The following is a 14,415-nucleotide window of genomic DNA, read 5'->3' on the forward strand; positions in this document are numbered from 1 at the left end:
TATGTTAAATCTTGTGAAATTGTTTGACAATATAATCTAGGATTTTATTTGTTTAGTTTACTTAAAAATTAAATTTATTATATTTTTCATTTAATTTATGTATTAAATAAGAGTTACTCATTAAATTCAATTTTAATTATCATCAATAAATTATAATAATAAATAATATAATTAGAAACTAGTTTGATTATCAAATAATTTAACTAATAATTTAATTATTAATTATAGTACTAATTATCAACTTACTTTTTTAGTTGTTAATTTAGTTTATGAACTAATTGTACTATTAGTTATTTAATTAATTTACTTATTTATTAATATTTTAAATTATATTAAGTCGTCTAGGGTTTGCTTTTCATTCGTTGCTCCGCAGGTGGTGTAGAAATTGCACGAGTGGCTTCTTCGGCTACTTCGTTGCTGTTCGACTTCGCTCCTTCGGCGACGTTCCCTTCCTTTCGGATCGGACGTTACAACATTTTGATTGGAAGCAACTACGGGAGCTCGCTCGCTGTGAAGGTAACTTTCTCTCTTTCGCGCGCTTCTTCGGCCAAATTCCGTAAATCCGCCGAACTACAGGATTTATTAAAACCGGGATTTACGGCAAAAAGAGGGAAACGGAGGATTTTTTATTTTTTTCGGTCGTGAGATTTACGGGGCGCTTTTGCTGGATTTAGCATAAATCCTGCTAAAATCCTGTTGCCAAACAGCCCCTTAGAGTTTGTAGGACAACAAAGATGGGGAAGGCGAAGAAAGGCCCCAAATTCGCCGTAGTGAAGAAGCTGATTAGCTCTAAAATGCTCCGCAAGTAAGAAAATCTCCATTTCTTTCTCATATGCTTTCTTCTTTTTTAGTAATTCATTCAGTCTGAATTTCTGCATTCTTCCAGGCACAAAGAAGAAGTTTTAAACCCTCTAAAGAAGGATATCTCCAAGGAAAAGCTCCCTCGTAATGTGTAGGCCCTGCCTCTTCTCTATTAACCTTCCACATCACTGTCCACTCAATTTGATGGCTTTTTTATTGGTTTACAGGCCAAGCATTTCTTCTGCTCTCTTCTTTAAGCATAATACGGCACTTGGACCACCTTATCTTGTGATAGTGGATACTAACTTTATCAACTTCTCTATCCAAAACAAGGTGATAGAAGTTTTACCTTTCGTATTCTTTCTAGTTTATGTTATATGATTATATCTTTATAATATGTTTTTTTTATTTGAGCTACTTTTTTCATGCTGTATTTGCTGGATGGAATTAGGACTGTAGTTTGCTAAAATAAGTAGACTAGACAAGAGGTCATGATGTATTTTTTCTTATAGGTTGGGTAAATGCTAGAATGATTTGGGTAGATAATTGCTTGACCATCATAGTAATAACATTGTATGTGATATTAGTTTTTTTTGTGGTCTTTTTTGAACTTCCATATTTTTATTCATTGGTATGCTATCAGAAGATGATTAATGATTTAAATTGGAATTTCGCCTTTTATTTTAGTAATAGCTTCTGCAATATGTCATTAATCATGATAAATACATGAATGAAAGATATGCTGATGATGATGCCTAATTTTATCAAATTAGCTCTGAATTAAATATTGAAAAGTGTTTCTATAGTTATTTCTATGTCTATAGGAAAAGCTTTATATTTGGTTTAATTTATGATTTAATTTGAGTGTCTATTTGTGTTCTACTAGTATGTTCTTAACTTATATTTGATTGATTTCTATGTAATAGTTGTTCAGCAGGGATTTTAAGGAGAGATCAAACAATATTAACTATATACTATTTATCAAGCTTCAATGCGAGAATACTTAAAATCCTCAAACAAAGATATAACTTCATTTCAAAATGAAGGTTTTTATAACTCTTTTATTGGAAGGGGAATCTATTTTTTTTATTTAGAAGTTACCATCAAAAGATAGTTAAAGATACATTTATAAAGTAAATTTTATTATCCAATATAATCTACATATGATGTACTCTTCTGATTATGAAATATCAATTTGATAATAACTGTTTCTTTCTTAATTGTTAAAAGGTTTTAACCATTTCTAAACCTAATTCAAATATTTAATGGAGAAAGAGAGACAATGTCTTCCATCATTAAAGTCTAACATGAGCTGAAAGTGTGATTTCAAATGACGCTTTTTGAGATCGTATAATGTATATATCACGTGCTCTTATTACTAACCTATTCTATCATTAACTAATATATGTAATTAAATTGAGATGAACTTTCTTTCTACTTATTTTTCCAAGGTTTAAACCAATCTTAAAACTTATTTTAAATATACTTAAGATTAAATAAGATGTTAGTTTAATTATTGATTTAGTTTGAAACAATGTAAACTTTAAAATTTTATTGTAAGCATTCCAAAAATGAAATCTTTTTTTAAAATTTATTATAAAATTAACAATGTTAATTTGTCACATTTGTCAAAATAACATAATGGTTCATAAATTTTATTCTTCTAAATAGCCCAATACAGTTAAGGCTATTTGGTTGGAAGTAAAGTAAATGTAGTTTTGAAAAATTTGGTGTTTGATTGGATGAAAAATAAATCCAATGTAAAGTAAAGTGAATGTAGTGTATTCCATTTTAGTTTATTTTTGAGGTAAACCATTCTCATCCAATTTTGAGTCTGAACCGTTTACACCACTCCAAAGCTTGCTGCGACAGCCGACAACCATCGTCTTCATCACCAACTAGCTTTTGGTTGTCGTCGCCATAGTCCATCTTCGGCCACCAGCCATCGGCCACGGCTGCCCACTGCTTCCCCCACCACCACCGCCCACTGCCGCCCCACAACCACCGCCCACCGCCCACCATCGACCACACCATCGGTCGCTTTCGCCAATGCTCGCTGCCACCACTAGCCGCCACAATCGCTGGCAGCCATCGCTGCCCATAGCCTCTGTCGTCGCCGACCAACACTGTTGCCACCTCATTGCCCTCGAATGCCGACCACCGTCGACAACCTCGGGCACAATCTTTTTACACTTAATGTATTTGCTTTACTTCAAAAAAAAAAAAGTCATGCATTCATTTTACACTCATCCAAACAACTCCAAAGTGTTCCTTTTACACCACATTCTTTTTACATTGCTTTCCTTTCACTATGCATTCCTTTTTTAGGCAACCAAACAATCCTTTAATGAGCGAATTAAAAAATGTTATTTGAAAATTTATATAACATTTAATCAATCAAATATTATTATAATAGTATGTTTTTTGTTCTGTCATGCATTGCATAATGAAGGACATTGCTTTCTTGTGAAATGGGGGTAAGGAAAGATGGGGAATGGGAGAAGTCGGACGCTAAAATTGATTTTCTTTATTTTTTTAATGCGATTTCATGGATTGCTAATGATTAAATTTTAAAAAATATTGCAAAGTGGATCCAAATAGAAGGTTCAGATTTTCTTGTTGTTAGAGTGCATGGAACATGGACGTCAATTGGACATCGGACATCAACTTTGAAGTACGATAATTGACTTGAGGGCATGACAACATTTGTATGCATGGTCATGTATGTCTGGACATTCTCTTAAATTTTTTTTGCTTGTATTCTATTTTGTAGGATTCATCTGTCTTCCTGCCAAAACTTGTATTAGTCTTTAGAGCCATTCTTTTTTTGGGAAGTTTGCTGAACCCTTTAAAATGAACATCCTTGATTTGCAAGCTGATAGTTTGATCAGCCTAAGTACACTTATAGGAAGTTCAGGTAGAAAGGACAAACATGGTGGTTGAAAGGACGAACAATGCTCTAATACCTATTCCAATTTATTATTTCCCTTTCTTACTTTTTTAAAAACTTTAATGTTCATATGCATGTCTGCATCCATACATCATTCCAATTATCCATACATGTATACATGTTCTTACATATGCATTTTTATGTGTATATCTATTAGTCGTATATTTATAAATTTTTATTTATGCAATGACATATGTTTTGTGCTATTTTTATCTGAATATATGCATATTATTTGTGTGTGTGTGTATGCAACCAACATTGCCCACAAACTTGGACAAGAAAGGTTGACGTTGGTGTTAAGTTTACAACACCCTTAAAAATCTATGCCATTGCCCTTGAATTTAGGAACATTGAACGCGAATGATAGAGGATTAATGGACATATTATCTTAAATGGACAAATATAGCATGTTTACAGGAAAAAAGTGGAAAGGGGATAATTTCAAGGACTTTGGCAAGTTTCGAATCTGTTGTATGCTAAGAAGATTAACAATGAGAATGGAGAACAATGGATAAAAAGTTATATGGTAAACTTTTTTAGATGAATATGGTTAGTGTCATGATGTTGTTGTATTAGATTTGAATTATGCTAAAAAAGGTTGCGGTAGACATAAAATGACTTAGTTAGAAAATTTTAGAAATGACATTCTTTATTAGATTTAAATGAGAATTTAACTTTTAACATGACACAATGGAGAAAAAGATTCATGTAGCCGATCCCACATAGTGGGATGAAGGCTTGATGATGTTGTTGTTGTTGTTGTTGTATGGTTAATGTCACGATGATAGCTATTATGTTGATTATTGCAAGCATATTATAGATGTACTTGGTGTTTATGCTACTTAGGTTGAGAAGAGAATCTGATTTTTTTTATTTAATTCAATTAATGTAAAGTGTATGCTAGGAAGAGAGGATAATTATGGGGGTATTTATAGTATGTTATAGAAGATAAACATGTGATAAGAGAAGCTGTGGTTAATTTTACAATAGCATGCTTGTTGTTTTGCAATCCCAAACAACGACTTTAAGAAATGAGAAGAACAGTTTGTGCTTTCCAAAGTGGGCTATGGTATGATAGATAATTTTTCGTTTAGGAAAAAAAAGACAAATATTTTTAGCAAAGTTTGTATTGCATCTACGTCCTATATATGTTGGCTGTTGCGACATACAATAGGTCTTACAAAATGCTATCAATATGCATCCGCATGCTGCATGCTATAGACAAGCTGCACTTGCTTGTCTTAGAAAAGGTTATCGAAGAAAAGAAGTATGCTTTTAAAGAATTATTTAACTAAATATGTTGACTGCTGAAACATACAATAATTATGAGGAAACTAGATATTTTACAGATAGAGTAGTTAGTAAAGTGATGGTTATCATCATTTTTTGTTTTTTGTGGTAGATTTGGTATCATTGGAGGGAGAAAATTAGATATATAAAATAGCTAAGGCCAAATAATATAGATCTATTGACCTTGATTAAATTATGTTTATTAATATCGAATTTAACATGATCATAATTTAGGACGAATACATCAAGGAAATATTATAATATTGTTTTGTAAAATTATTGAATGAGAATTACGAAAGAAATTTGTTTAGATGAGTTAGAAATGTTTATACTAGAAATGGCTGAAGCATCATCTATTGAAAATGAGGTAGTGTAAAAATAAACTTAATAGATTCAGTATCATGTATAAGGTATGCTGTTTTCATTACAAATACTACTGCTAAAGGCTTGTAGTTGTACTATCTAATGCTTTATGTTAGAAAAGAAATGTAGTAATGTAAATGTTACTATCTTTCTTGCTGTATGTTAATTGATGCTTCATTGCTTGACTGACTTAACTCTTTTAACTATTTTGAAGTTGGATTTGGAGAAGGGAATGATGGACTGCCTTTATGCAAAATGTAAGTTGGAAGATTAACCTCAGATAAATGTATTGCAAAGCCAAAAAAAAAAAAAAAGAATCTTTGATTGGTTTGTATTAATACGGTTTCTGAATTGTTGGGCTCTCTTTTAACTTTTCCTAATTATTAAGGCACTCCTTGTATCACGGATTGCGTTATGGCTGAACTTGAAAAGCTGGGACAGAAATATCGTGTGGCTTTAAGGTAATTATTTTTATCTGGCTATTGAATATTGTTGGCCCGCTTACCAGGGATTTGCAAAAATAAGTTGCAATGAAAAATCACAGGTTATAACTGGTTTTTGAACTGTTTTTTTCTTATAGGATTGCCAAAGATCCTCGTTTTGAGAGGCTTCCATGCACACACAAAGGAACATATGCTGATGACTGCATAGTTGAGAGAGTTACTCAGGTAGTTTTTGTTGGCTTTTTCCCTTTTCTATACTAACATCTTTCGGGCAGTACAACTAGTAACTGGCATTTTTGTGCCAATGAAACTCATCCATGCAGTTTTCCTCTTAGTTGTTTTCTTTCTTATTGCTGACGTTCTGCTACAATTCATCTTGTTGCACATTTGCTATGATTATTTTTCAATAATATTCATTTCTAAATGACTCACTAGAAGCACACATCAATTTAAGGTTTCGTTTGGGACGGCTTTTTTATTGCTTCTTAAAATGAGTTTTATTTTTACTAAAACTCCATTTTAAAAAGCAATAAAAAAGCCGTCCCAAACAAAGCCTAAGCAGCAAATCGCGTTTGGTACTGTTATCATAGATGATTAATGGTTTTGCTTTGACTGCCCTGCTTTACGTTTTGGCATGCTATCTATGCTAATTTATCTTTCTTTGTCACTCCATTTTTTTTTTCTGTTTTTTTTATTCCTACCATGATTTAATCTGGGAGTTTCCTGGTTTTTTTTTTCTACAGCATAAGTGCTATATTGTTGCTACATGTGATAGAGATTTGAAACGAAGAATACGCAAGGTAAATAAAGAATAAATGGTGGAATATCTTCTAAAACCCTTGAATTATGTATTAAAAACATGCTATTTACTTGGTTAGATTCCTGGCGTTCCCATCATGTACATTACTCAGCACAAATACTCTATTGAACGCATGCCAGAAGCAACTATTGGTGGAGGTGAGCAGGCAATTCCTTATGTATTTGTGTCTATATATATGCTTTTTAAGTCCCATTTCTTCATATTTGTATGATTTGCTTTTAAAAAAAAGAGTTAATATTCTTTTTATCCCATGTCTCTTCAAAACAAATCCCATTTGAGTTTATTGATGGCTGACATGAATATTCTTTCTACCCAATTTTTTGCAGCTCCAAGGATTTAGAGTTTGATTATTATCCTTCAGATCTAAAGGAATCGACTCCTTAAGGTTTTGTTACTTCTGTTGCTATAACTTGGGAAATAGGTCAAGAGTATGCTGAATTGGGAAAAAATTATGTTGAGAATGCATCAGTTATTGCTTAGTTTTTTTCTCACCTAATACTCTCAGACCGCATGCATATACCCCCCCTTTCTGCTGTCATATGGCATATGCTCTCCCTTTATGTTGTTTAAGAGTAAGAAATTTATTTCAAGACTGGATGTAATACTTACAGATTCTAATAAATTTGATGATTTAGCCTTGCTTTGCAAGTTTCATGAAATAAGTATTTGATTGAGTGATCTGCAGTATTACTTTTTCTTATTATTTGTTGAACATCTCATACATTACATTGAAGTAGGGGTGTCAATATTTGACCCGACCCGTCAACCCGACCTGAAATTTTCAGGTTCGGGTTAGGGATTTCGACCTGTTTGTATTTTGACAGACAGCCCTACCTTGAAGTGTCAACACAAAGAATACTACTCGCTGAAAGAACTGATTGCTTGCTTCTATTTTTGTTTAGTTATTGTTTAAGTGAAATATCTGTCTGTTTGTTCCACCCCCCTAGAAAGTTCAGCCCTAGAATTCCAGTTACTTCACTGCTCCACAGCTTCAAGGCTTCGGCTTTACTTGCCTGTTCTATAGAAATTGGCCAAGTGATTTTCTGTGGCATTGATTTGTCGAATTTAGCTCTGTATTCTTTTCAATGGTTGCCTATCATTGCCTTGCCATCTGAATTTCAGGGATTTAATTGAAGTGGAAATATATATACTGGATAGCACATCGTTTTGCTTGTTGGTATTTCTATTACTTATCAATGCTAAATGTAATAAGCTTGACAGGTTGTATGGATGTATTTGTGACAATTAGTAAAAAGGCTAATCTAGTGTTTTTGACGATTTCTGCCATTAGATTTTTCTCTTTTTAGGTTTCTTATTAGCCTTTGTTGGCTTCATTGAATGCCTCGGGTTAAATGGTTTCCAATGTAGACCTTTTTAAATTATTGGGAATCATTTGGGCTTTTGGGAGTCAAACCTAGGGATGCATGGACCTCTCTCTTTCTCTGTCTCAAGCTCAAATTTGTTATTAGGAATTGCCCAAAAAAAAAAAAAAGATCTCTTTGTTTTTAATGTATGCTCTTAGATCTAAAGGTTTCTTGAGGATTGGCACCTGCAAGTCTTGGATCTGCATGCTATACGAGGTAAGCTCTTGGTGTGAAATTTTTGGGATTCTTCTTCTTCTTTGTGCTTAGGTGTATTTGGTAGATTGGATCCTCTCTCGTCTCATTAGATTGATGCTTTTTTAAAATTGAACCTTGCAAATCTGTTTTCTTTGTAATTGATTTTTTCTCTTTTTTTTTTAGGGGTTTAAAAAATTGCGACGACCGAAAGATTCAACTCGAATCTGATCCGAATTTTTCGAGTTAGGGTAGGGTTGTCAATATTTGAAACGACTTGAACATCTAACTCGAACCCGACCCGAAAATTTCGGTTTAGGGTCAACCAGAACCCAAAATGGGTCGGGTTCAACAAATTGACCCGTTTCAAAAATTGGGTTAGGTTCGGGTTAACCCTTTGACTCGAAAGTGACCCAACATTGACCCGTTTTTGACTCAGAAATTTGAGATTGATTCGTTTTCAACCTGTTTTGACCCGAAAAGTGGAGCTTGACCCATTTTTTGATATGAAAACTAGCAATTTTTTCACGGTCCCCGATCATTCTGGTTGTGTCGGGTTGACCCGGACCCAAAGCGAGACATCGGGTTTGGATATGAATGCAAAAACGGGTCGGGTTTGGGTTGACCCGAATAGTGCCGAGTCAATTTTGGGTTCAACCCGTGACTCGAAATTGACACCCATAGGTTAGGGTTAACCCGTCTTAAGAACAGGTCATGTTCGGGTTTAATTTTTTTGACTTGTTTTGAATTTCGGGTTAAGTTTCAGTCAACTCAAAAACTCGGTTTTGACCTAATTTTTTTCGCAAATGATCTGGTTTTGCATGCAATTTGTAGAAGACCCGATTTTTCCTGCATCTTTCAGGTTGTTGGAGGACTAGGGATCTTTCAGGTCGGATATTTGCTTTGCTCGCAGGCCACCAGATGGCTAAGGCATGTTTCTGGTCGCTGGTTTTGCCTTTAGATTAGGGCATCTTCCAGTTTTTTTGACTCGGAGGATTAGGGCAGACACTGTCAGAGGAGAAGCTCCGATTTGCTATCCTCCCTCACGCAGGGCATCTTTTAGCCGCCGCCAGAGGAGACATCGACATTGTCCGTCGTCGAGTGCCCAGACTCTCGCAGCCCAGTAGCCGCAGGCGGACGCTCCTGTTCAGCCAACCTAAGCAGCCCGAAGTCAGTTGTTCGTTTAGGGTTTGGTCAACCCGGAAACCAAATGGTTGGGTCTGGGTTGAAATTTTTGATCCCTCTGTGAAAATGGGTCTGGTTCATGTCGTGTCAAATAGCAGCGTGTCAATGTCGGGTTTGAACCCATACTGTAACCCGATTTGATAAATCCCTTGGCAATCCTAGAAAAACTTGATAATAGATGAAAAATAAACACTGCGTACAAAAATAAAAGTGCATAGTGTATAAACATTGTGTACACTCATAATCCAAACGTAACTCTGCATTCAGACTCCACACAAAATAATGAGGCCATCAATTGGCCCTCGTCATCGTATTATGAGTAGTTCCATAAAAAAACTTGTGTTTGGATAGAGTTTGCCTTGTAGTGCCAAACACCCAAGTTTTTTTAAATCCCCTAAAATAATGTATTTCTTTTAGAAATAAGGAAATTTAGTGACATAAGTTAAGTAGGTGATTTGCCTTATTCGTAGCTTTAATATTTATTTTTTAGGTGAAATAATATTTTATATGAGATATTTTTTATCTCTAAAAAATGTCATATTTAAACATCTAGATATGTATGGGATAAGAGTCCAACATGAAATATGAAGAATTATTCCTTCCATTTGGATGTTGAGTGAATATATCACAATATAAGTTAGCAATTAGTGCATGATACAAAGTCGTCATTGTGGTGAAGGCCCAAGCTCTCAACCATAGGAACTTTGATTTGGTCCGGTCACAGGACGTAGCTCTACGTTATCCCAGTGTGAGTTATAGAGAGGAAAAGTCCTATGGGAGGACAACCTTGTTTCCACCAGCCGCGGGATGGATCCTGACTCATGGATTGAAGTCCCTCGGGGAGGGCAACGTAGTACTCACCAGCTGTAGGAATAGTCTGGGCTCATAGTTTGTATCATTTTTTTTCTTTGTTCTCTGTCCTCTCATCTCTAGTCTCCACCATTCACCTTCTGTTTTGTTTTATTTCGTTTGATTTTGGTTAACTTTTCTTTTGAATCAAACATCAACCCCTCCATCTCCATAATCGGCAGACCACCTCACCCCACGTCCTCTCTCTCCTCCTTTGGCTCCACCAATTTCGTCTTGCATTCAAAGCCCTTCCTATTTTAGCCCTCTTAATTTGGCAATGAATTCGAATTCAAAATTCAAATAAATTTGAATTTGAATTTGTTTCCTAATTAAAGATTCCTATTTTAGGAAAGTTACTTAAGTTATATCTAATTAAATTTCTAATTGGATTTGATTTAAATTAATTTTCCTAATTAGTTAATCATTTTTTGGAAACCCCCCAAATCTCTCCCAATATGAATTTAATTGGAATTAATTTCAATGTTCATGATTCATTGAACTTGGACACATTCATCGAATGTGGATACCCTCCCACCTCCTTGGCCCTCTTGATGATGATTTCAATCATCATTATTACATGCCTAAATTAGCCTACATGATTTGGGAAAATTTTAATTCAATTTGAAATTCAAATTTGAATTTCAAATACTTTCCTAAATTAACCAAGCTAAATTAGGAAATTTCCTAAAATTAAGTCTAATTTAATTTTAAATTAGATTTAATTTTGGTAACCCCTTACTCTCTCTTTCCCACTTAACTTGAAATTTCAAATTCATACCCCCCTTCCCGTCCTACATCAAAATTAAATTAAGCTTGATTTATTTTAAATTGATTAAAATAAATCTGACCTTAATTTGATTTAGGTTTAAATAAATTGAATTAAATAAAAAAATTTTAGTAAAACATACCCGAAGCGGGTCGGGTTCGGGTTCGGGTTCGGAAAATCGATCCGTTTGCAAAAACTGGTAAGGTTCAGGTCGGTTCGAATAGTGTTGGGTCAATTTTGGGTTGGACCCGAGCCCAACCCGTGACCCGATTTTGACAGACAGCCCTACCTTGAAGTGTCAACACAAAGAATACTACTCGCTGAAAGAACTGATTGCTTGCTTCTATTTTTGTTTAGTTATTGTTTAAGTGAAATATCTGTCTGTTTGTTCCACCCCCCTAGAAAGTTCAGCCCTAGAATTCCAGTTACTTCACTGCTCCACAGCTTCAAGGCTTCGGCTTTACTTGCCTGTTCTATAGAAATTGGCCAAGTGATTTTCTGTGGCATTGATTTGTCGAATTTAGCTCTGTATTCTTTTCAATGGTTGCCTATCATTGCCTTGCCATCTGAATTTCAGGGATTTAATTGAAGTGGAAATATATATACTGGATAGCACATCGTTTTGCTTGTTGGTATTTCTATTACTTATCAATGCTAAATGTAATAAGCTTGACAGGTTGTATGGATGTATTTGTGACAATTAGTAAAAAGGCTAATCTAGTGTTTTTGACGATTTCTGCCATTAAATTTTTCTCTTTTTAGGTTTCTTATTAGCCTTTGTTGGCTTCATTGAATGCCTCGGGTTAAATGGTTTCCAATGTAGACCTTCTTAAATTATTGGGAATCATTTGGGCTTTTGGGAGTCAAACCTAGGGATGCATGGACCTCTCTCTTTCTCTGTCTCAAGCTCAAATTTGTTATTAGGAATTGCCCAAAAAAAAAAAGATCTCTTTGTTTTTAATGTATGCTCTTAGATCTAAGGTTTCTTGAGGATTGGCACCTGCAAGTCTTGGATCTGCATGCTATATGAGGTAAAGCTCTTGGTGTGAAATTTTTGGAATTTTTCTTCTTCTTTGTGCGTAGGTGTATTTGATATGTGTTTAGGGTGTTTTTTTTTTTTTTTGTACATTACAATTATTGTTTCATTTTTTTTTTGGTAGATCAGATCCTCTCTCGTCTCATTAGATAGATGTTTTTTTAAAATTGAATCTCGCAAATCTGTTTTCTTTATAATTGATTTTTCTCTCTTTTTTTTTTAGGGGTTTCAAAAATTGAGACGATCGGAAAATTCAACTCGAACCCGATCCAAATTTTTCGGGTTAGGGTAGGGTTGTCAATATTTGAAACGACCTGAACATAACCCGATCCGAAAATTTCGGTTTAGGGTCAACCTGAACCCAAAATGGGTTGGGTTCAACAATTTGACTCGTTTCAAAAATTGGGTCGGGTTCAGGTTAACCCTTTGACCCAAAAGTGACCCAAAATTGACCCGTTTTTTACTCAGAAATTTGAGATTGATTCGTTTTCAACTTGTTTTGACCCGAAAAGTGGAGTTTGACCCATTTTTTGACATGAAAACTAGCAATTTTTTCACGGTCCTCGGTCATTTGGGTCGTGTCGGGTTGACCCGGACCTGAAGCGGGGCGTCTGGTTTGGATCCGAATGCAAAAATGGATCGGGTTTGGGTTGACCCGAATAGTGCGGGTCAATTTTAGGTTTAACCTGAACCCGACCTGTGACTCGAAATTGACACCCCTAAATTAGGGTTAACCCGTCTTAAGAGCAGGTCATGTTCGGGTCTAGTTTTTTGACTTGTTTTGAATTTTGGCTTAAGTTCGGGTCAACTCGAAAACTCGGTTTTGACCTAATTTTGCTCGCAGATGAACTGGTTTTGCATGCAATTCGTAGATGACCTGGTTTTTGCTGCATCTTTTAGGTTGTTGGAGGACTAGGGATCTTTCAGGTCGGAGATTTGCTTTGCTCGCAGGCCGTTGATGGCTAAGGCATGTTTCTGGTCGCCGGTTTTGCCTCTAAATTAGGTCATCTTCCAATTTTTTTTGATTAGGAGGATTAGGTCAGACACTGTCAGAGGAGAAGCTCTGGTTTGCTTTCCTCCCTCACGCAGGGCATCTTTTAGTCGCCGCCAGAGGAGACATCGAAGTTGTCCTTCGTCGAGCGTCCAGACTCTCGCAGCCCAGTAGCCGTAGGCGGACACTCTTATTCAACCAACCTAAGCAGCCCGAAGTCAGTTTTTCGTTTAGGGTTGGGTCAACCCGGAAACCAGATGGGTTGGGTCTGTGTTGAAGTTATTGATCCATCTGTGAAAATGAATTCGCTTCAGGCCGTGTCAAATAGCAGCGTGGTGTCAGGTTCGAACCCAAACTGTAACCCGATTTGATAAATCCCTTGGCAATCCTAGAAAAACTTGATAATTGATGAAAAATAAACACAGTGTACAAAAATAAAAGTATGAAAAATAAACACTGCGTACAAAAATAAAAGTGCATAGTGTATAAACATTGTGTACACTCATAATCCAAATGTAACTCTGCATCCAGACTCCACACAGAATAATGAGACTATCGATTGGGCCTCATCATCGTATTATGAGTAATTCCATAAAAAAAAACTTATGTTTGGATCGAGATTGCCTTGTAGTGCCAAACACCAAAGTTTTTTTAAATCCCCTAAAATAATGTATTTCTTTTAGAAATAAGGAAATTTAGTGAAAGAAGTTAAGTAGGTGGTTTGCCTTATTCGTAGCTGTAATATTTATTTTTAGGTGAAATAATATTTTATATGAGATATTTTTTATCGCTAAAAAATGTCATATTTAAACATCTAGATATGTATGGGATAAGAGTCCAACATGAAATATGAAGAATTATTCCTTCCATTTGGATGTTGAGTGAATATATCACAATATAAGTTAGCAATTAGTGCATGATACAAAGTCGACATTGTGGTGAAGGCCCAAGCTCTCAACCATAGGAACTTTGATTTGGTCCGATCACAGGACGTAGCTCTACGTTTGGCCGCCAGTAGAATCGTGCCATGTGTTCTTACTATTTACCGCGCGCCCCGACAACCCGACCTGGAACGGACCTAGGATGACTCGGTATTTCTCGATTTTGCTAGGTATTGCTCGTTATTGCTAGGTATTGATCGATTTTGCTCGGCAATAACCAATACCGAGCAAATACCGAGCAATACCGAGTTGTACCGTGTTTTTCTAGAAAAACTCGGTACAATTAGGTATTGCTCAGCATTACTCGGTATTGGTCTTCACAGAGCGGTATTTCTTGTTATTGCCAAGCAATACCTATCAATATCGAGCAATACCGAGCAAATATCGAGTAATACCTCGCAATACGCGAACATAGCATTCCCGG

At 35.4% G+C, this 14,415-nt stretch overlaps 1 protein-coding gene across 2 annotated transcripts; it reads left to right on the top strand.

Annotated features, from left to right (window-relative positions):
• Positions 1–349: 349 nt before the first annotated feature.
• Positions 350–7,329, top strand: LOC110112797 (rRNA-processing protein FCF1 homolog). Of its 2 annotated transcripts, none has more exons than XM_028697137.1 (10): positions 350–516; positions 668–805; positions 887–952; positions 1,029–1,134; positions 5,619–5,661; positions 5,793–5,865; positions 5,985–6,072; positions 6,591–6,647; positions 6,726–6,804; positions 6,994–7,329. In XM_028697137.1, the coding sequence occupies exons 2-10, from the start codon at positions 735–737 to the stop codon at positions 7,005–7,007; spliced, it is 597 nt and encodes a 198-aa protein (XP_028552970.1). In that variant the 5' UTR covers positions 350–516; positions 668–734; the 3' UTR covers positions 7,008–7,329. The 2 variants fall into 2 exon arrangements, with proteins under 2 accessions (XP_028552970.1, XP_028552969.1); XM_028697136.1 differs by having other exon boundaries at positions 351–516; positions 708–805.
• The last annotated feature ends 7,086 nt before the right edge of the window (positions 7,330–14,415 follow it).

Source organism: Dendrobium catenatum, unplaced genomic scaffold (assembly GCF_001605985.2).
Source record: "Dendrobium catenatum unplaced genomic scaffold, ASM160598v2 fragScaff_scaffold_880, whole genome shotgun sequence".
NCBI lineage: Eukaryota > Viridiplantae > Streptophyta > Magnoliopsida > Asparagales > Orchidaceae > Dendrobium > Dendrobium catenatum.